Source organism: Nelusetta ayraudi, unplaced genomic scaffold (assembly GCF_046127955.1).
Source record: "Nelusetta ayraudi isolate G7.1 ecotype Tasmania unplaced genomic scaffold, CSIRO-AGI_Nayr_v1 ptg000016l, whole genome shotgun sequence".
Classification (NCBI taxonomy): Eukaryota; Metazoa; Chordata; class Actinopteri; order Tetraodontiformes; family Monacanthidae; genus Nelusetta; species Nelusetta ayraudi.
The window spans coordinates 7,937,144-7,958,516 of NW_027466066.1; the positions used below are offsets into that span (position 1 = coordinate 7,937,144).

At 49.3% G+C, this 21,373-nt stretch overlaps 2 protein-coding genes across 2 annotated transcripts in view; one reads left to right on the plus strand and one right to left on the minus strand.

Annotated features, from left to right (window-relative positions):
- The window catches only part of LOC142887035 (BAR/IMD domain-containing adapter protein 2-like), a 224,197-nt gene that overhangs the window by 202,011 nt on the left and 813 nt on the right, over positions 1-21,373 (minus strand). The gene's annotated exons all lie outside the window — the stretch shown is intronic.
- The window catches only part of sdk2a (sidekick cell adhesion molecule 2a), a 102,217-nt gene that overhangs the window by 69,871 nt on the left and 10,973 nt on the right, over positions 1-21,373 (plus strand). The window contains exons 12-36 of the mRNA XM_076023586.1: positions 749-851; positions 2,980-3,156; positions 3,509-3,645; positions 4,301-4,448; positions 6,546-6,686; positions 7,355-7,536; positions 12,054-12,169; positions 12,541-12,736; positions 12,823-12,921; positions 13,315-13,506; positions 13,679-13,800; positions 13,923-14,032; positions 14,418-14,568; positions 15,765-16,002; positions 16,079-16,194; positions 16,277-16,466; positions 17,119-17,217; positions 17,388-17,582; positions 17,679-17,880; positions 18,260-18,363; positions 18,509-18,579; positions 18,658-18,793; positions 20,398-20,454; positions 20,891-20,992; positions 21,084-21,199. Of these exons, the coding sequence (XP_075879701.1) occupies positions 749-851; positions 2,980-3,156; positions 3,509-3,645; positions 4,301-4,448; positions 6,546-6,686; positions 7,355-7,536; positions 12,054-12,169; positions 12,541-12,736; positions 12,823-12,921; positions 13,315-13,506; positions 13,679-13,800; positions 13,923-14,032; positions 14,418-14,568; positions 15,765-16,002; positions 16,079-16,194; positions 16,277-16,466; positions 17,119-17,217; positions 17,388-17,582; positions 17,679-17,880; positions 18,260-18,363; positions 18,509-18,579; positions 18,658-18,793; positions 20,398-20,454; positions 20,891-20,992; positions 21,084-21,199 (3,500 nt within the window). The remainder of the gene's footprint in view (positions 1-748; positions 852-2,979; positions 3,157-3,508; positions 3,646-4,300; positions 4,449-6,545; positions 6,687-7,354; positions 7,537-12,053; positions 12,170-12,540; positions 12,737-12,822; positions 12,922-13,314; positions 13,507-13,678; positions 13,801-13,922; positions 14,033-14,417; positions 14,569-15,764; positions 16,003-16,078; positions 16,195-16,276; positions 16,467-17,118; positions 17,218-17,387; positions 17,583-17,678; positions 17,881-18,259; positions 18,364-18,508; positions 18,580-18,657; positions 18,794-20,397; positions 20,455-20,890; positions 20,993-21,083; positions 21,200-21,373) is intronic.

Below are 21,373 nucleotides of genomic sequence, written 5' to 3' on the forward strand. Positions count from 1 at the left end.
TGCCGCTGCTTCCAGTTCCCGTCAATCCGTGTCAATCAGACCCTTCCGAACAGAAAACCAAGCGGACGCAGAATCTGGGAAAAAATGTTAAAATAGAACACACGGCACAATGCTGATATTTCGGTCCCACGTTAGTCACTTAACTTAGCCGTATGGTTCATGCTGTACTTACTGGTGCTAGAAGTAAAAAACTAATTCTAGAGTGACGTTGACGTAAACAGTAGAGCGACCTCCGCTTTGACTGTTTCCACAGCCCAATATCAATTTTAATGTTTTTTTTTTTTTTCCTGGCCGTTGTCGCACAGTCGGCCCTTCCTGGATGAGCCGCTAAGCGTCCGCTGAACTTATTCTCTCGCGGCGTCGGTTGCCGTAGAAAACACATAAAGGTTGCCTAGCATCATAGAATTTTTATGTGTAAATTGGGGGGTTTCAAGTACAAAGCCTCCTATATTTATTCAGACCATGAATGTATTATCAGCGCTGGATACGATTCGATTTTTCCAGAGGCCACCTGTGGTACTGCAAGAAAAGACATTGCATGCTCCCAAAAAGCATTTTTCCTATAGACTGCAATACAAAAATACCAGTTGACAGGGACGGTCCGACCTGAATGATGGTTCTTCCTGAACATTCTGTTGCATGTTTTAAACTCATCGACTTCTAATCTTCTAAAGACAAAACACTAAAAAGCTAAAGTCGAGATCGGGCCGCGTGCGCTCATGCCATGCGACCGCCTGTGTGTCCGCAGCTCGCACCCGCATCACCAAGGCGCCGCAGGACCAGAGCGTCATCAAGGGGACGAAGGCCGTCATGTCGTGCGGCGTCACCCACGACACCAGCGTCACCGTCAGGTGAGGCGTGCGCTCACCACCCCCACACACCCTCCCCGGCGCTGCGCTTCATTTAGTTTCTGAAATCGAAGGAGATCTTGAGAGTGTTTATCCGAAGACGACGACGACGACCTCCCGTGGGAAGATTTGAAAGTGATTGAGGAATTAGCGGCGTGGCTCCGCCCCTTGCTCTTCAGACGGTCTTGAGCGTGATGGAGTGTGCGCCAGCGTCTCTTGTCACCGGTGGGGGTGAGACGGTTGGGGGGCTGGGGGGGTGGAATGATGTCTGCCGAGGCCCAGTGATTAGAGTGGCTGTCACCTGTGGGGCCGGCGGCATTGATCAGATCGCGGGGTAAACAGATGAATATGTAAACAGAGTAATAACTTCAGACGGCGCCTTTAATTAAAGGCAACGCAGAGGAGATTAGCCCGGAAAGCCTCTGACGCTGATGATTAAACTGTCAGGGGAGGGAGGGCCGTGTGGAGGCTCGTCTGCGCATGTGAGCGGAAGGAGGGAGGGGTTGGGGTGGGCAGAGAGGTGGGCGGGGCCAGTTGTGCCTCATGTGAAAGGCGCTGGCGGCGGAGCAGGACGGAGGAATTTTACAAAACACGGCCACAGTACTAAAGTCAAAGTCATAGTCCCAGTGATTGTCAAAGACGCATCATCAGAACCTCTACCACTACCACTGGACCACTCAGCTGGTCCAGTACGACAGTTCACCTTACAGTACTTTTTAAAGTTCATGCAGTTTATATTCAGTCTATTAGTGTTGGTTGAGAGAATTTTGCTAAACCTTCCGTGAGCACGGCCCACATATTCAGCTCTGCTGCTCATTCCGCAAATTTAATAATTGTTGAAACCTTGAAAAAACGTTTTCAATGGTTAACCCGACTTATTGTCATGTGAAGAGGCACTTTCACAACAAAGGCAATAATTACAACAAAAGTCCATGAGCTCATACATGGCAGTGAATGTCGTATCGTGGACTTGATACCAAGGTATCGTCGTCTGATGACATTTTGATACGTTACGTCCCTTTTCGTTGGCTTTATTGAATTGCGAGACCTTGTCTTAGTCGCGTTTTCAAACTCTCAAGTGTCACGCAGCACTCTGGCTCTCATTCCGGTCGTCCGTCATCGGCTTTTTACGTTGCAAAAAACGCGACCAGAAGCTTTATTACCTGCGCTTAACCTCCTTAACCTCCATTTTTTTTCCCGCGTTGATTCCGATCTGTAACACACATTTTCTCTTTACGTGCAGCTCGCCTCTCATTTCACCTCTGCAATATTTCCGAATGAGTCGGCCCACGTGGTAACCGGCCTGGTTGCAGCTGTCTATGCTGGGGAATTAGCTCCGTACAACAACAAAGCTAATTTACTGGCTGCAGTTGAAAAAAAAAAAAAAATTAGGATTAATGTTATGCATGAGCGAACTGGTCGGGGAATACTTGGGGGGGGGATGATATGCACGGCTGCTAATTCACTGCTCGATCCAGATGAGTGGTAAGAACGTGGTGCATGTGCATGTGTGTGTGTGTGTGTGTGTGTGTGTGTGTGTGTGTGTGTGTGTGTGTCTATAGCTGCGTTTCCATTACAAATAAAAGTAAAAGTGATAATTCTAAAATTTCGACAAAGTACAACTGCGAGTAGCGCGTAAACCGTAATTCTCGCAAAATCTCGAGAGTTACGAGATTTTAATTCTCGCGGGACGTTATTCTCATAAAAAATTTTGTCCACGTTTGCTGTTGTTTGTTTCGGTTTGTTTGCGGTCCAGAATGGTTGATGTGTTTTTCTCTTTGATTACTTGTAAAAAATATTCCTCCTCCGTCCAAACGTAAGCCGCCATTTTCCCTTGAAGTGAACTGGTCACGTGACCACCTAAATCACGTCCGGTGACATGCAAATGCGAAAAAAGTGTTTCCGTGACACCTTTGCGATATGCTTCTCTATCAATACATCTGGAAAAGCATCTCATGAGAGCGTCAAAACCTTTTAGCCATATTTGAAAGGTTTTTCCAAGTTGTTTCCATGACCAGTTTTTATTGCGATATTTTGGTTTTGCGCAATTCCAGGGGTAACGGAAACGCAGCTTATGTGTGTCTAACTTCCACTCTCCCCTCCTCTTCCTCCTCCTCCTCCTCTTCCTCAGACACGTGTGGGAGAAGGGCGGCGCGGCCATCGACGTGAGCGCGTCGCCCCGCCTGCGCCAGGAGGTCGACGGCACCCTGCACATCTCCCAGACGTGGTCGGGCGACATCGGGACGTACACCTGCAGGGTGACCTCCGTGGGTGGCAACGACTCCCGCAGCGCCCACCTCCGAGTCAGGTCCGCCCCCGCCTCTGTCGCCGCCGCCTTATCTCTCCACTTTTTCTTTATCACCTCCTTCCCGCCGCCCCTCTTCACCTCCCCTCCCCTCCCCTTATTCGCTCATTCACGTCAGAGGACCGGGGGCCGTGATGGATGACTGTTTTCCCCGTCGTCGTGGTTTATCACCGCTCTCCTCTCTAATCCATCAAAGCTTCTAATATTCGCCGCCCTGTTTTGGCTGTTTAATTCTGTTATTCTCCGCTCTCTCTTGTCTGATTCTATTTCGCTTTATCACTTTTGTCCCTCAAACACACACATATTTGTTTATTTGTACATATATATTTATATTTTCATATATGTGTGCATGCAGGCAGCTCCCCCACGCTCCAGAAAATCCGATCGCGCTTCTGAGCCTGACGGAGCGGAGGGCCATCAACCTCACGTGGGCCCGGGCCTTTGATGGCAACAGCCCCCTGATCCGCTACATCCTGGAGGTCTCGGAGAACAGTGAGTCGTTCGACCAGCTTCTCTGTTTGATGATCGACGCAGCCGCCCGTCACCTCAAAGGAGATTTTTTTTTTTTCCTGTGTTTCGCACTCTTGCTGAAGCGCTAACGCGTTGTCTCCACGGCGCCGCCCTTGTGTCTGGTACCTCTGCAGTCAACGCCACCTGCATGCCTCTCCCTGCCAAGTAGGCAGGCGAATTATTCAAAAAATGCTTTGAAAAAAAAAAGAAGATCAGGGGCCCGACGCTCGGCTCCCTGTTCATTTTCAACTTGATAAAAATCAAAAAGGCGTCGGGAAGTGGAGCGGTCCGCTCATCTGTTCCTGGCGGTGGCGCAGAGGAGATGGCGACTCATTAGGGTGAAAATGAATTTGAGGATGCAGATGAGATCTGGGCTCTTTTTTTTTTTCTTTCTTTTCTTTTTTTTGCATAATTGCATTTCAATCAGCTTTTTTTTTCTCTCCAAACCGGGGTGTATACAAAATAGATGACTGTGTTTTCAACCAGCTGCAGTGTTTTTAGGGGGATAAAGGGAACATTTTCCGGCAGATTTAATGGCCTGACAAGGTGGTTTGCCAGCTACTTTTGGCTCCTCACAGCTGCTGCTCTCTCTGTCTCTTTCTCTCTCTTTCTCTCTCTGTCTCTCTCTCTCCCTAAGACGCCCCGTGGACGGTCCTGCTGGCCAACATCGAGCCGGAGTCGGCCGGCGTCACCGTGGGCGGCCTCATCCCGGCTCGCTCCTACCAGTTCCGCCTGTGCGCCGTCAACGACGTCGGCCGCGGCCAGTTCAGCAAGGAGACGGACAGGTCGGCATCCGCCTCGCTCCTCCCAGCAGCCTGGAAGTCCAGCACTGTGTGTGTGTGTGTGTGTGTGTGTGTGCGTGTGTGTGTGTGTGCGTGTGCGTGTGTGTGTGTGAATGGCTTTGTCCGTGTTTTTTTTTTTTTGTTGTTGCAGCCCTGGAACAAACGGTTCCAACTTTCTCCCTCCATACTGGTCTTGAAAGTTTAATGAAAAAAAAATCTTTTTTTTTTCATTTTTTTTTTTTTTTTTTTTTAAGTCCACATTTTTTGGTGTCCGCTCCAGCGGGACTTTGCGAGAGACGAGTCGACCTCGAGTTGGGCCGACACTTTTTTTTCTCTCCTTCCTTTTCTTCTTCCTTTTCTTCTTTTTCCAAGATAAAACTGTGAATGAGCTGAAATTGCGCTTTGTGAAGACTTGATGGGTGCGCTGACCCAGCTCCCTCCCTCTCCCTCCTATTAACTCTCCTCTTGGTGCTCTTCACCAGCAAAATACAGAGAGGCTTGAAAGAGGCGAGGCAGAGCTCGGCGTTCAGGCAGAACTCGGGGCAAATTCTCTCCACGCAGATGGAGGGAACGTGCACATAGACGTAGAAAACGAGCTTATCGTGTTTCACCTGCATCCGCCCTTTTTTTTTTTTGTCTCAACTCGTCTGCTGCAGCAAAACCAAAGGCGCAGCGTTTTCTCCGCCAAGTGCTAGAAATCCTCTGCTTTCGTTCCAACTCGTATTGTACAAGTCGCTCGTTCACCTGCGCGCGTTTAAAGACCCGCCAGCTTCTTCCCGACTTCTACTTGGCTGGTGACTGCTGTCAATAAAGAGTCGCTGGAAAGTTCCGCGGCAGGCTTGTGGGCTTTTTTTTGTTTTTTTTGTTGTTTTTTTTGCAAGCGACAATGCCAGCCAGGTTTGTGTGAGGCTCCTGCCGGCGAATGTCGACTTGCACGTGGCACAGCAGATGAGGAAGAGGAGGAGGAGGAGGAGGAGGAGGATGGTGCAGATTGTCTGTTGTGCAAGGAAAATTGAAGGTTGGCCAGGCTAGCTGCTCTTACCGCTGCAGTTTGCCCGCTAACACTGGCTTAGTCAACGTGTGCATGTGTGTGTATGTACCAGGGACCTTTCTGTATGGAGTTTGCATGTTCTCCCTGTGTCTGCGTGGGTTCTCTCCGGGTTCTCCAGCTTCCTCCCACAATCCAAAAACATGCATTTGAGGTAAATTGTCCGTAGGTGTGTATGTGAGTGCGAAGGGTAGTTTGTCTTTTTTGTGGCCCTGCGATGAACTGGCATCTCGTCCAGGATGGCGTGTATATACTGTATGTACCTGTATAAACAGCTGAACTGACCGCAGCGATCACATCAGGTTTCACTTTGTTTCATTTTCTTGATTTTTTTTTTTTTTCCGTTCCGTTCATTTTTTTGCAGCACTCAGTCACTGAAACACGAGCGCACACACACACACACAAGGGCGACTGCGCTGAACCCCCCCCCCCCCCCCCGCGAAAAAAAAAATGGGGGTGGGGCCTCTCTGGGGACGGCTCTTTGATCCTAAACACTGTTACGCTTCATCTCCTCCAGGAGTCGTGGCGGGGGGGTGCGGGGGGGGGGGGGGGGCGCTGAGGGGAGGGGTTGAATCAAGATGTCATCTCAAATTGACTTTAGGGAAAAGTCTGCCTGGATCTCTCCGCCGCGCTCCTTTAAATCTGCCTCACCAACGCACGCCGTCGCTGCCGCAGCAGCAGCAGCACCGTTTTTTTTCTTCCCCCTCTTCTTTCTGCCTTTTTTTTTTCTTTCTTGGTGCCCCCTTTGATCCCCTGCCGTGCCACAGCGAGACGTCCCTGCCTCTGCGGACAGCGCGTTATAGAGAATCCCAGCAAAACTTTCCTTTACGGCCCTCAAAAAAAAAAAAAACAGAGAGACTTTTATTATGATTTAATGCATGTGATGAAACGGGATGGAAATATGCAGAAAGCCTTAATAATTAATGTGCATCTTTCACTCCTTGTCTCGCCTTCCACCTTCTCATCCCACTCCTCCTCCTTCTCCTTCTTCTTCTTCTTCTTCTTCTGTCTTTTTTTCCCCCCCCGTTCTGTATCTGCTCCGCTGCGCACAGGTTGACCCTCCCCGAGGAGCCTCCCAGCGCCCCCCCACAGACAGTCATCGCCAGCGGCCGCACCAATCAGTCCATCATGATCCAGTGGCAGCCGCCCCCTGAGAGCCATCAGAACGGTCCACTGCAGGGCTACATCATCAGGTGAGGCGAGCGTGACAGGCCGTCTGGGTCGGTGTCGCTCAGACACCATAATAACTGTTATGTCAGCTCCTTTTCTTTCCTCTCCATTTGGCTTTTCCCCAATAATTGCTTCCAATTAAATACCTTCCACTCCATTCATCTGTTGTCTGCGCTCCGATCTGCTCCTTCTTTTTTCTCCTTTTTTTTTATCTTTTCAATCATCATAACCGCGGTGTGAATGATTGCGCATGACTCTCACTTTATTAACTCTGGAATTTGCATTGCGACGTAATTTGTCGTGTGTTTGTGCACGCTGTTCACGCGCACATTTTAAGTACTTTGCTGATGTCCACGTATACACAAAGTGCAATAAGGAGACATACTGAGCGGCTAGCAATGATAGCAGATATAGAGCAATATCTTGTTCGCTGCCTTTCTCTGAGAGGTACCAGCCATCTGAAGGCCTCTGACCACCAAATATGTATATATCTATTTTTATTTTTTTTTTTGCTTTTTCTTTTCCATCATCATAACCGTGCTATGAATGATTGTGCATGACTCTCACTTGATTAACTCCGGAATTTGCAATGTAACGTCTTTGTCATGATGTGTTCTCACACACACACACACACACACACACTCACTCACACACACACTCACACCGTATCGATCCCTCCCTCCACTGCCAGGTACTGTCTGTCAGGGCTCCCAGTTGATTGCCAGATGAAAAATATCACCAACCCGGACCAGAGCAGCCTGCTCCTGGAGGACCTCATCATCTGGACCAACTACGAGATCGAGGTGGCCGCCTATAACGGTGCGGGGAGGGGTACCTACAGCCACAAAGTCACCGAGTGGACGCTGCAGGGAGGTGAGCCGGCGCCGTGTTGCAGTCCTGATTTCTTTTTTTTGGGAAGGGGGGGGGTTTTTGGAGTTGTTTTTTTTTCCCACCTCAAACGAAAGAGGCCGCTGCCCGGCGAGGCGCCGCATTTTAATATCTTGCCGCGCCGACGTGGATTAGCTCGCTTTTAATAGATTCCGTTCATTACCAGCGGTGTCCTCGCATCAGTTCCTCCCCCTCCTCCCCCTCCCCTCACCGCTCCCTTCTCCCCCCACGGGTGATGTTGAGCCTGCGGCGTAGAAATGAGACTGATGCTCAAACCGATCATCTGTTCTAAGCGATCAAACTTAAACTGTAGAGACAGGGCTTCTTTTTTCATTTTATATTTTTTTTTTTCTCCACCTCTTCACTCTCGGCTACCATCGACAAGTAGAATCCCAACAGGCGCCCGCTAATATTTATATATCAAGTGCTTATTAGTCAGCATCAGCCTCACCTCGCATTCCCGTGGTGACTTGACTGCAGCGCAGGAGCCGTCGTCATCTATATTGAAGGTCCCATGTTCTGTTCATTTTCAGACGGGCAGCAGGTTTGGCCCGCTGTTCCCGGTCCCCCGCGAACAAAAAAAAAAAAGAAGCTCTTTCATTACAGCTGAAAGTGCTGCTATGAGGTCAATCACCAGAAATTTGTTTCACTGTCAGTCTTCTGCACTGATTGATTTTTCTCTCTTTCATAATAAGAAGGTGTGAAATAGTCTCAAGGCCTAAATATAGATCCGTTAGGTAAGACAGTGTGGAAAGTGAGGTTCGGTACATTCTGTGTGTGTGTGTGTGTGTGTGTGTGTGTGTGTGTGTGTGTGTGTGCGCGTGCGTGTGTGTGTGATCCCTGTGTGTGTTTCTGACTCGAGGAGCCAGCAATTGGAGTGAAAGATTTTTTCTCACCTCTGTAGAATTAACTTAACTGACACGTATTAACAATCAGCAAAGTCAGTTTTGGTCTCACACTCGTGCTCTCTTGCGTGATAGAGGTACGTTCAGTCTTGGTAAAGTCTGCTCGTGTTGCGGCCAAGTCCACCGCCGCTTGCCATCGATCCAAGACATCCCTTTGTTTCATTCATTGCGATGCATTTCAGCCTTTGGCGTATGAAAGTTTCTGAGTACAGGTTGATGGTGGCAATCGCAGAGGAGAGGACAATCTCTGAGAAGTGTCATTATCAGAATATTACAAACATTCACACGGCATCAATCTGTGTCAAGCAAGATTTACTGCCACAGTCAAATTCTGTATATTGTGTCTGGAGAAAAAAAAGCCTCTCAATGCAGATTGTATCTTTATTCGTCTCTACATTCTATTCTATTTTTCTGTATATATGCACGCATATGCATTTTCCTTTTGAGTTTCCGCACATCCTGGAAGATATTAAAAAAGAAAACAGGCGTCGTTCAACCTTCCGACGAAAAAGCGAGACGCTCGATGCTAACGCCGCGACGACGTCTCATTCTTAATTGATTTTGCCGCTAAACTACCAGGTGCGTCAGACGTTTGCTTCAATGTTACCGAAGAAAAGCTGCCGTCGCCGCCGCCGCTGTTTGACATACCCGCCCCCCCGCCCCCAACGCCCCTTCCATCCTCCCCCCGCTGTGCACGCTGGGTAATAAAATTAGACCCTGACGTCGCGCACCTTCCCCGGCATTAAATTGATAGTTACTTCTTTCGCACACAGCGGCGCCGTCACTGAACGTTCCCTGACACCATGTCTGTTCGGAATGTGATGGGTTTGAAAGCCACTTTGTGACAGCAAAATTCCGAGGGCTTATTTTTAGCGGCCCTCACTGACACTTGTGAATTTGGACTCAGTAAAGCTTTGTTTTTTTGTACGTGTTTTAGTTTAATTCTTTGAGCTTGGACTGCTGCGCCCACTAAGATATTACTCGTCTTTCCTTAGCCAAGCATCTGAGAATTGAATTTGTGAATTTAATATATATTTCAATATAACTACACTTATATATATATATACAGTACTTGCAGTCGTGAAAGATTTGTCTCCAGGGGTTTTCCTGAAAAGTCGTATTGCTGCTGCCGAGCCGCAGAAAAACACTGCAACCGGGAAAGATCTCTGCCGGCTCTGATACGCTGCCTTGGCTCCTTTTCTTTGACTCGCATGTAAAGCTTTGAAAGGCTTAACATGCTCACATATCTCCGAAACCCTGTCATGTTAAATCCACTGCAGGAACAGAGATCCTTCACGCCAGGCTCGCTAAATATTCTCAAGGGCCTTTGTTAGAAAAGGGGGAAAGGAAGGGAAAGCAATGGTTGTTTCCATTTCCTCTTATTCTTCCTCACTGCCCTGCTGCCGCTGTAACTGAGAGTGAACCAGCAGATATTTCGATTTCACAGGTTGTGTGTCGGTCTTCTTCTTTGATTTTTTTTTTTTTTTTTTTTTCGCATGTTGCAGTACATTCGGAAGCAACGTATAGATCCGTGTCAGATAGAGTACGTCATTCATATAGGTTGGCAGGATGGCTTGTAATTCCAGTCATGGATACGCTTATACTCACACCACAGCAACTTCCCAGATGGTGTGTGCTTTTATTGTGACGATGCAACACCAACACGGGCCGTTCGGAGAAAGACAAGGCAGCAGTTTCCGAACTCAGATTGCGGCAGCATCGGCAGACCCGCTTGGCTGCCGGGTGCATTTTTGAGGGAGAGGATAGTGCAAAATATGGGAAGATAATCCCTCTTTTTGAAATGCGCAACGGTCTCGTTCCACATTTGATGTAACAGTGGCGCCTCGCATCCCCAGCTAGATGAAACACACCTTCTTTTTTCCCTGCATTGACCCAATTCCCGCTTCTCCAACCAGTATGGAAAGTACAGTCCATCAAAAATGATGCAACGTTCCAAGTCATGTCCATCAAAGACTAGGGTGACCATGTTTTGATTACTGAAAATCTTTGCTCACTAATAAGATACTCAAGTTGATGATCAAAGTTTTCGCAGGTTAATAATTTCATTATATTTAAAGTATGCCTCCTCCACTGAAAACCATCATAAAGAAAACTCACGTGGTCATCAAATCATACAGCGGCTCTCCTGTAGAGCGCATGTGAGGCCTCTCGGACTTGTTCCAGGCTTAATTTTAAACAAGTTTTCAAGGAAATTGATTCATTACTAACATGGTGAATTGGGCCTAATCGCTTGTTACTCATCGGAATTGAATTCAGCAGCAGCGCAAATGCAATTAGGCATTCCCACTGTGACCCGTAATTTAAGATAATGATGTAGCCTTAGCCGTAGCCCTAGCTAGCTAGCAAGCGTTAAGCAGGCTCCCACAGCTAGTCACTGTGCAGAGCAATTATGACCGTAGTGATAAACTGAGCAATCTCGGCAAGGTTCGCTGCCGAGAGTAGCAGCAATATGTCCCGGGATTGTTAATAGAAAAAAAAGCCCTTTCAAAAAGGAAACGGTTTTATTTTGAAGGAATGTCAAAGGCTAAATATGAATCAGTGATATATATATATATATATATATATATATATATATATATATATATATATATATATATATATATATATATGTACATATATATATATATATATGTACACACACATCACTGATGTGTATCTGTGTGTGTGTGTGTGTGTGTGTGTGTGTGTGTTTGTGGAAGGACGGCCTCCATCCGTGCAGGTTCCCTCATGCTCTCTGAGTTGAGAAGGCTTCCAACATTATGCATTCTACCTGGCGCGCCACATTGTTAAAAACCCTCCTTGGAAAACTCGCGCACGCTTCCTGTGATGCCCCATCAACCGATAAATTAATGAGCGGATCAAAATCAGAGCCTGATGCTCCCCGCAAAATAAACAAATGTTGTGGATTTGTTGTGAACCGTGGTGTTTAATTAGTCAAAGTTTTGAACCTGCAAGGTCTGGCAAATATCTCCTTGTATATTTTATTTATTTTTTTTAATCCTCATGCACTCTCAACACCCCCCCTCCCCACCCTTGACACTTTCCCTGCAAATATTGAATATTAATTTCATCATCCGAGTCGCTGTCGTTGAACGTGGCATTCGTGCTTTGTGTTGTGTTGTTTTCTCTCCCCTCCGGCTCTCATTAATTGGATGCTTCCCATCACTCAGCTCGCTGAGGGCCACGGGGACGGATCGCGCTGCATCCGAACACATTTTCGGAGGGCACGGGGACCGAAAAGTGGACAATCGACCTCATTAATGCGTGACCCTACCCCCTCCCCCCCCTCCGTTACATCACCACCCTGTGCCAACTTCAAACAAAACGCTGCAGGGTTCACCTGGAAGCCGCCCGAGGCGAGCGCTCTCACACTCGCTCTGATTGGCGCCATCTCGCCTCCCCGAGTGAGACCCGAACTTTAAAGCGGATTCTCACGCTGGATAAATGAGGCTGGACTGCTGCACAAGCTTGCTTTTTTTTTTTTCTTCTTCTTCTCTCTCTGTGTTCTGCCTTCCGCCCTCCCACACACCTCCTCACTGTTGTCTCCTCTCTTCTCTTTCTCTCTGTTCGCGCCAGTGCCCACTGTCCCGCCGGGGAACGTGCAGGCCGAGGCTGTCAACTCCACCACGGTGCGTTTCACCTGGAGCGCCCCGAGCCCGCAGTTTATCAATGGAATCAACCAGGGATACAAGGTGAGCGCTGCCGTTCTGTCAAGTGGTGCCCTCTAGTGGTCAGAGGCAGGAGCGCACACTGAGAACGAGGGGGGCAGTTTCTTCCGTGACTGAAAATTAGCTAATAGATAGAGCTAATTATTAGCTAATAGATGGAGAAATACTTTATTCATCCTAGAGGGTGATTTAAGACATCCGGTAGCTTACATACAAACATACACACAAAAAGTAAATTTAAGCACTCACAGGTGTATAACAATTAAGCATAACAATTATTTAACTATTTAACAATTAACAAATAACAATTAATTCTGAGCTAGGCTAATGTTAGCTTAGCTCAAACGCGTCCCTCTGAGTTTAGTCGGCGACTTCCTGTTGCTTCTCTTCTTTAGCTCTTGGCGTGGGAACCCAGCCGCGGCAGCGAGGTCACCTTGGTCACAGTGCGTCCCAACTTCCAGGACAGCGTCCACGTGGGCTACGTGGCGGGTCTGAAGAAGTTCACCGAGTACTACACGTCGGTGCTGTGCTTCACCACTCCAGGAGACGGCCCTCGCAGTGTGCCCCAGCGGATACGCACACACGAGGACAGTATGTGTCCACGACGGAGGGTTCTGTCGACTCATTCGTACGTCAGGCTGTTTGTTCATCACTTGTTTGTTGTTGTTTTTTTCCAGCCCCTGGTGCTGTCGGACACCTGAGCTTCACCGACATTCTGGACACCTCACTGAAAGTCAGCTGGAAGGAGCCTCAAGAGAAAAATGGAATTCTCACAGGTAGCGATTTTAACGTTGGAGACTAAATATCATATTTAGCCCTCTGTTTGGAGCCCTCTGCAAAAAAAAAAGCTCTGGTTTTCACTTCCTGTTGAAACTAGCGTTTAGTTGGACCTTCCACATCTTTAGGAGGGGACAGAAACAAGTTGAGCTGTGAGTTGAAGGTGGTGCCACTAACCTGGGAGACGGAAAATGAGACGTCACTGTGCCCTTTGTGACATCATAAAGGGTTAATTGCCAGGGCTGAAAAAGTAATGGGATGGAAATAGAGTCGAGAATGGACTTTTATCATATTTGGTGACATTTTCTTTTCATTCTTTGCATAAAACCTGAATCTTTAAACCTCATCTCTCTGCCTTTCTCTGCACCTGCGCCGCGCCACCTCCCTTCCAGGGTACCGCATCTCCTGGGAGGAGTTCAACCGCACCAACACGCGGGTGACCCACTATTTGCCCAACCTGACTCAGGAGTACAAGGTGACGGGGCTGACCGCTCTCACCACCTACACCATCCAGGTGGCAGCCATGACCGCCAAAGGCCAGGGACAACTCTCCGCCTCCACCATCTCCTCCGGCGTGCCGCCAGGTCAGACAGAAAAGCTCAGCCAGCTGAACCCTTAATTAATTCAGACGGCCCCGCTTAGATTTCTAAAATTAGTCCCTTCCGCTCACCGAGAGTCATCAAGATTTTTTTTGTTGTTGTTGCATTGATGTCGAAGGTTGCTTTACTTTTGCTTTCCTCTTCCGCTCTGCCGCAGAGCTGCCCGGCCCTCCCACTAATTTGGCCGTTTCCAACATCGGCCCCCGATCGGTGGCGCTGCAGTTTAAGCCGGGCTACGACGGCAAGACCTCCATCTCCCGCTGGCAGGTGGAGGCTCAGGTAAGGCGGTGACGCTCACGGTGACACAACACAGGTCCCCTTTATCTTCTTTTCCTGTTTTCTGGGAGATTGTGTCTGCGGCGGCGGCGGCGGCAGCTAATTTGCCCACCGTGTTGTTTCAGATTGGGATAATAGGAGAGAATGAGGAGTGGCTGCTGGTCCATCAGCTGTCTAATGAACCTGACGCCAGATCGCTGGAGGTCCAGGAACTGAACCCTTATACCTTCTACAGGTGAGCCACACACACAAACAGATAATGAATTGCTGATTCTTGCATATCTGCTCATCTCAGAGAGAAGAAAGAAAATCTGATAACCTGCACAGAAACCCATCGCCGTTTATCTTGTTAATTTCACTCAGTCTAGCTCTCCACTTATAAATAAATTCCATTCCCTGCCACCGTAAAAAACACAGCTTCCCCTCCGGGCGTCATTATCAGCACTTAAGTCATCTAATCGACTCCCTCACCATATCGCCGCAATGAACCCCCAACCCCCCCACCCCCACCCCCCTCTCCACCCCTCGTTGGCGCCGCCACCTTTTAGCGATTCATCCGCCATTAGCTGCGCTTTTTCATTTAATTATTTATTCAATCATTTTCCACTTCGCCCACCTAGGTTCCGGATGCGTCAGGTCAACATCGTGGGCACCAGTCCTCCCAGTCAGCCCTCCAGGAAGATCGAGACGTTGCAGGCGCCGCCGGACATCGGGCCCGCCAACGTCACGCTGCGCACGGCCAGCGAGACCAGCCTGTGGCTGCGCTGGGTGGTGAGTTTCCTGAGTGGGGTCATTTCTGATTGAGATTATCTGGCCTCCAAATGTACATTTATTCATCTGGGATTTTTTTTTTTTTTTGTTGGCAGGACTGACGTAGACCTTTGCATACATGGATATAAAGCCATTTGACGTTTCTGTTTGGAAAATCATGTTTGTGCTAAAATGCCCTTGGTACAGATAAGCAAGAATTTTTCTCTAAAGAGAGAGTTTGTAAAAAAAAAAATCAAGTTGATTTAGCTCTTCACAGTCCAATCTTTTTTCTTGCTAAGTTTCGACACAAAATTATTTTTTCCGTGTCCATCGCCTTCACCTCGCTACTCTCCGTCTCGTCACAAAGCCTGAACGTGCGTCATTCAATCATTCTCCGATGTCGCCCTCCCCCACCTCCTCCCCTCCTCACCTCCTCTCCTCCCGCGGATGTTTGTCTCCCACTCTGACCCGCCAAAGTAAGATGAAAATGCGCGCAATTAACGATTGGGTACGACTGCGTGCCTGCAGTCCTTGACCACTGCCGCTCCCGGTGTCATCGTCTCAGTGGGTTTCACGGAGCAGAGAGACGCCGGGCTGTATGCCGAGGCTTTACAAATGAGTGGCACGCCGCTGTGCAGCTCATTCGTGGAGATTGAACTGTTGTAAAAATTTACGATCTACTTTTAGAGCCGCAGCAATCTTCAGTCTGAAGTGAGCCCCACGTCATTGTAAGAATACAACCTTCTTTTTTTTTCTTCCATTTGTCGGTGGCGGTGGTGGGGCGTGTTGGGCGGCGGGGCCATAAGACCGAAATCTGCTCTGACTTATGCTTTATGACGGCCGTGTGTCGGTGTTAAATAGAGCGGTGGGAAAAGCAAGTCACTCAGAGCGGCAGACTTATTTTTACGGCTCGATATTAATCTACTTGAAATCACTCAAACCTGCACTTACGCCTGGTGCGGCAGCCGTAATTTTGAGATCGGCTACGCGACTGTACTGCTTAATAAATCTTGGAAAAACATTAAGGCAGCGGGTGCATTCGATATTATTGTTGAGATAACGCTGTTAATAGGAGAGCCATTATCGCAGACAATGCCTCTCTTTTAGCTGTCGTGAAATTATTCTCAAGTGGGACCTTGTGGCTTCATGATGCACCCTGATGGGATGATGTTAATGCCTTAACGGGGACGGTTTAAAATGTGTATTTCTACTCTCAGCCTCTGCCAGAGTGGGAGTACAACGGGAACCCAGACCTGGTTGGCTACCGACTGCAGTACTCCAAAGCAGGGACCAAAGGCGGAGTTCTCTCCCATGTCATCATGGACCGGCTGGAGCGGGAGTTCACCATCGAGGACCTGGAGGAGTGGACCGAGTACGAGGTCAGAGTTCAGGCCATCAACGGCATCGGCTCGGGACCCTGGAGCCCGGCGGTCCACGGAAGGACGCGGGAATCTGGTGAGGAAAAAAAAATGCATATTACACAACTGGGCAGGTGGTTCCAGTCGGTTGACCTTCGTCCTGCTCTCCGCAGTTCCTTCCAGCGGGCCGGCCAACGTGTCGGCGTTCGCCACCACCTCCAGCAGCATCCTGGTCCGGTGGGGGGAGGTGCCACCAACCGATCGCAACGGCCTGATCCTGGGATACAAGGTCAGCACAGCTAGTCGACCAAAGTAGAAGGTCGACCAAAAACCACCGCCGCCGCCGACAACTTAATTCGCTGGTCTTCCAGGTGGTGTACAAGGAAAAAGACTCTGACGCCCCTCCGAACTTCTGGGCGGTGGAGGGCAACACCAGCCACAGCGTCCAGCTGACCAGTCTGGGCAAGTACGTCCTCTACGAGATCCAGGTCCTGGCCTTCACTCGGATCGGAGACGGGAGGAGCAGCTCGCCGACCATCCTGGAGAGAACCCTGGACGACGGTAAAGTTATCCATCATGTGGCTCTCTTTGAATGAGCTGGTGCATCAGATGGAGTCATTCCCTAATCTTTTTTGGATGCATCTCCTGGACCATCTGCTGAAGAGCCCATCGGTATTGTTCATAAAGGGGAGGCGAAACTTGGACCGAATGCTCCAGTACACATTGAAGTGGCCATGTGGGGCTAACTGTTAGCCTGCAGTACAGTGTTGGACTGAAATCTCTCGCCAAAGCTAGAATGAAATGAAAAATATACTGTTTGCCGAAAAAGAAATTCCCACTGTACTTTTTATTTTTATACTTAGACAAACGTCTACTTCTGAAAAATAACATCCACATCAAACTATTGTTCTTCTTCCTCCCCTCCTAATTTTCATCACATTTTTTCCTCTTTATCTGCAAACAAAGCATTTTTTTTTTAGTATGAAATACAGTGAACATTTCAGTCTGACTTCTTGTCAGTCTAAGGTCGATAAGATGGATGGGCGTGAAATCGAAGCAGTGCGGCTGCTGGAAGTGGCTGCACTGCATATTATTGTAGTGTTCTACCATTCGATCCCATTGAAATGTGCACGCGTCAATGGCATTGTCTTTCCAAATGTATGACAGTGCTCCTTAGCATTGTTTGAACCTGGTGGTTCTGTGTCTGTAACAGTACCGGGCCCTCCAGTCGGGATCCTCTTCCCAGAAGTCAGAACCACCTCCGTCAGGCTCATCTGGCAGCCTCCCGCGCAGCCCAACGGCATCATCCTGGGTGCGTTTCACAATATTGCAATCAATAACACATCACGGCCAAACAAGGCCCCTCTCCTCCGCACGGGCTGCTGTTTAATTGGGTTTTTGCAGTCAAATCTATTCTCTGCTCTGCTCCGCGACACACAAACTGATGTGCAGTTTTGCCTTTTTTGCGCCTTTGCTCCGCAGCTTATCAGATCACGTACAGGAAGAACTCGTCCAACAGCAACGGCGCCACCGTGGACGTGCTGAGCCCGAGCGCGCGACAGTACACGGCGGCGGCGCTGAAGGCCGAGTCGGTCTACGTGTTCCGACTCACCGCTCAGACCCGCAAGGGATGGGGGGAGGCGGCCGAGGCGTTGGTGGTCACCACGGAGAAGAGAGGTGAGTGTGTTTTTTTATTATTTTAGCATTTTTAGCAGTGACACACACCTGGAACACCTACTTGAGAGTTTTTGTGTGTGTTGTTGCGTTCCGCAGCCCGACCTCAGCCCACCAGCCGCCCCGTGGTCCCTCAGGAGGAGGTCCAGGCCCGCAAAGTCATCCTGTCGTGGGAGCCGGGCAGCGACGGCCTCTCCCCGGTCCGCTACTACACGGTCCAGTACCGAGAGCTGCCGGACAGCAACTGGACCGTCCACTCGGCCTCCGTCAGCCACGAGACTCACTCCTACATGGTGGACAGGTGAATGGACTGGAAGGTGGACAGACAGTCAGACCTACACTACCAGTCAAAAGCTTGGACACACACTGTTTCTTCTTTATCTTTGCTACTTTCTACACTGTATATACACACTGAAGACATCAATAATATGAGCAAGATATGTGGATGTAATAATGTAGCGAAAGAAATTGCTTTGAGTGACAATCTACAGTGTAAGTCGTCATGAAAATGAAAGAAAAACCATTAAATTACAGAAGTATGTGTCCAAGCTTTTGACTGGTAGCATATAAGAATAAAAAAAAAAAAAAAACAGCAGGGAGTGCAGGAGGCGAGGCAAAGCTGTGAATGACTCACACTTTTTATTTTATTATAATTTTTTCTTTGACGATTCATTTTATAGGTTGAAGCCGTTCACGTCCTACCAGTTCCGCGTGAAAGCCACCAACGACATCGGGGACAGCGAGTACAGCGGGGAGAGCGAGGCCATCACCACGCTGCAGGACGGTAGGAGCCGCTCTGATTGGTCGTCTGCTGCTGTTGGAACAAACCTTCACGTCCGACTTTTAGCTTCAAATTAGTGGGGGGAAAAAAAAAAAAAACGACTTTACCTGCTGTGCTCAGCCGTTGTGTTTCCTGTTTGTGAGCGCAGCGCCGGATCGACCGCCGACCATTCTGTCCGTCACACCTCACACCACCACGTCAGTCCTGGTGCGCTGGCAGGTAGGCCAGTACTTCAGTCCCAGTGCTCCGTGTGATTGTGAAGGTGAGTGTGAGTGACTGTGAATCCTCTCTCCGCAGCCTCCCACTGAGGACCACATCAACGGCGTGCTGCTGGGCTTCAGGGTGAGGTACCGCGAGCTGCACTACGACCGGCTGCGCAGCTTCTCTGTCCGCACCGTCAACAGCCCGGCGTTGCACTGGGCAGATCTGACTGGTGAGACCCTTTTTTTTTTTTTTTTTTATCCTCTTTCAACTGTTTAGCTGGCCGCCTTTTACACCTGGCATTGAAAAAAACTGAATGAGAAAAAACAAGGTGCGTTTTTTTGTTAATTGCATTGTTGTCTGATGCTCTTTCACTTGTCACAGTCATCTGTTTGATCACTGTCTGATCATATGATCAATAATTGTAATTATTAGTACTACTATTATCTGACTGGAGTGTGGAGCACCCGTCCACGGGCAATTATCCCCAACAAGCCCCTTTAGCTCTCCAGAAGGTGGAATGTTTAGCCCTCTGTTTGCAGCCTCCTGCCAAAATACCTGGCCAAGGCTTCAGAAGTGATGATTTCGCTGCATCTTCCAAAAGTGAGGCCACGCACGGTGGCATCTCAACTGGCCAGTGTGGGGTTGATGCAAAGATGGAATTGAATATCAGAGAGATTGCAGTGCCTTCTGTGACATCACAAAGGGATGATTTCGAAAGCCGTGTGGAAGTATAGGGTGATGTTTTCTCATTTTCTTCAGGTGAGTTTTCGACTTTCCGCTAGTTGTGGTCCCACCTATTGTGAGAGCGGCTGTCTGAAGAGTCCCACTGTCGTCCTCTTCTCTTCCTTCCTCCTCTGTTCTCGCTCCCTGCTGGACGCAGGATGGTGTCGTCTCATTCTCTTTCTTCTCCCACTGCTTCCTCCTCCTCGTGCCTGGCTACCGCTGCCGGCGTTAGACACACAGACACATCTTGAAATTTGCAGATGGCACACAATCCTCTGCGAGTCTCCTGGAAGACGATGAGCTGTTTTTCTTTCTCCACGTGGCGTGCGGTTGATCCTGGTGCGCAGATTGCGTTCTTCAGCAAACAAAAGGCTCCGTCGTTGACTGGCTTTCGCCGCCTGGTCAGGATGGTAGCGGGTCTTTTGCTAGCAAGAAGAGGTTGGACGGGCCGGTCAAAGACTTCTGGCAGGCTTCAGCTTCGTGGTCAGAAAGCGTCTTGGCTCTGCAGCAGCCAGAGAACATCACCCTGTGCATTCAGAGTGAGGCTGCAGAAAGCCAGACGTGAGGAGAGAGAAGTGGGGGGGGGCAGCGAATAAAATAAATTCATTCACCTTCACTGCTGGAGCGTCTCCACGCGGCTTTTCTATGTATTTTACGCATTCTTTTATTTTACTTTACCAGGTTTTATTTAAGCGGTAAACGGTTGTGTGTTGCCTCCTCGCTCGTAGTAGTTGCAAAAAAAAAAAAAAAAAATACATTTCCCCCTGTGGGACAGTGAAGGCAGCGCTGAACCTTCTGAACCTGGCTGCCGCTTCTTGGCTGCGGTCGATGGATTTTTAGCGGCGCGTACACTCACGCTTGTCACGGCGGCGCAGCCCAACTCGGAATATTTACCTCTTTAATTTCATGATTCAGATCTGAGGCCAGTTTAGTGCCAGGTGTAAACACAGGTGCTTGAGATTTGATAGCGGGGGAGGGTTTCACCTGCTGGCTGTGCAGTGGGATTTGCAGAAATATATTCTACTCCTTTGAACACGGCTCGCTCTCCCTCTCTCTCTCTCTCTCTCTCTCTCTCTCTCTCTCTCTCTCTCTCTCTCTCTCTCCCCCCAGCTCCCTACAGCGTGAGGAATCTGAGTGAATCCACGCTCACCCAGTACGAGCTGGACAGTAAGTCCTCCTGACTCCCGCTGCCTTCGCCTCCTCCGTGTCCGTCAGTTGTCGTCGAACGGTGATGCGCGGCGCCGCTTCTGGCGCACGTGCGGCTTTAATCCGTCACCGTCTTCATCCTCGTTCCTGCTCTCCCTCTAATCACTTTCACGTCTCGGCCGCGTCCCCTGCAACAAGCCCCCCTGTCTTTTTATCACATCGCCTCTCCATTCCACACTCTCTCTCTCTCTCTCTCTCTCTCTCTCTCTCTCACTCTCTCTCTCTCTCTCTCTTTCTCTTCAATTTGCGATGTTGTCTCGCCACGGGCGCCGTGTGATGTCTATGAAGTAATTTTTTTTTTCTCAAATCGTCGGAGGGGAGGGGCTCTTTTATCTCCACCTCGTCTCTTTACAAACGCACCGACAGGGGGTTTCTTTCCTCTCGCTCCCCCTCGCAGATTTGAGCAAACACAAGCGCTACGAGATCCGCCTCAGCATCTACAACGCCGTGGGGGAGGGTCCCAGCAGCGCGCCACAGGAAGTGTTTGTCGGCGAGGCGGGTACGTGGACCCCTGCTGTGCTGTGCTGTGCTGTGCTGCTGCACTACCTGCCGCGACGCTAACGCTGCTCTCTGGCTCCGCCCTCTTCTAGTCCCCACCTCCCCTCCCCAGAGCGTAGTGGTCCAGTCGTCCACCGCCACGCAGCTGGACATCACGTGGGACCCTCCGCCTCTGGACGCACAGAACGGGGACATCCAGGGCTACAAGGTGTGGATGCGTGTTTGTGTTGACGGGTGCAGCTTCCTGTTTGCATCATTCCCTGAGTTTCCCACCTGGAGCGTCTTCTCACTGTGTCTGTGTGTAGTCCTGGTCCCCCAAAGACAGCTGGAATTGGCTGGTCAGCGACCCTGAGTGCAGGACTGTTAGAAAATATGTGCATGA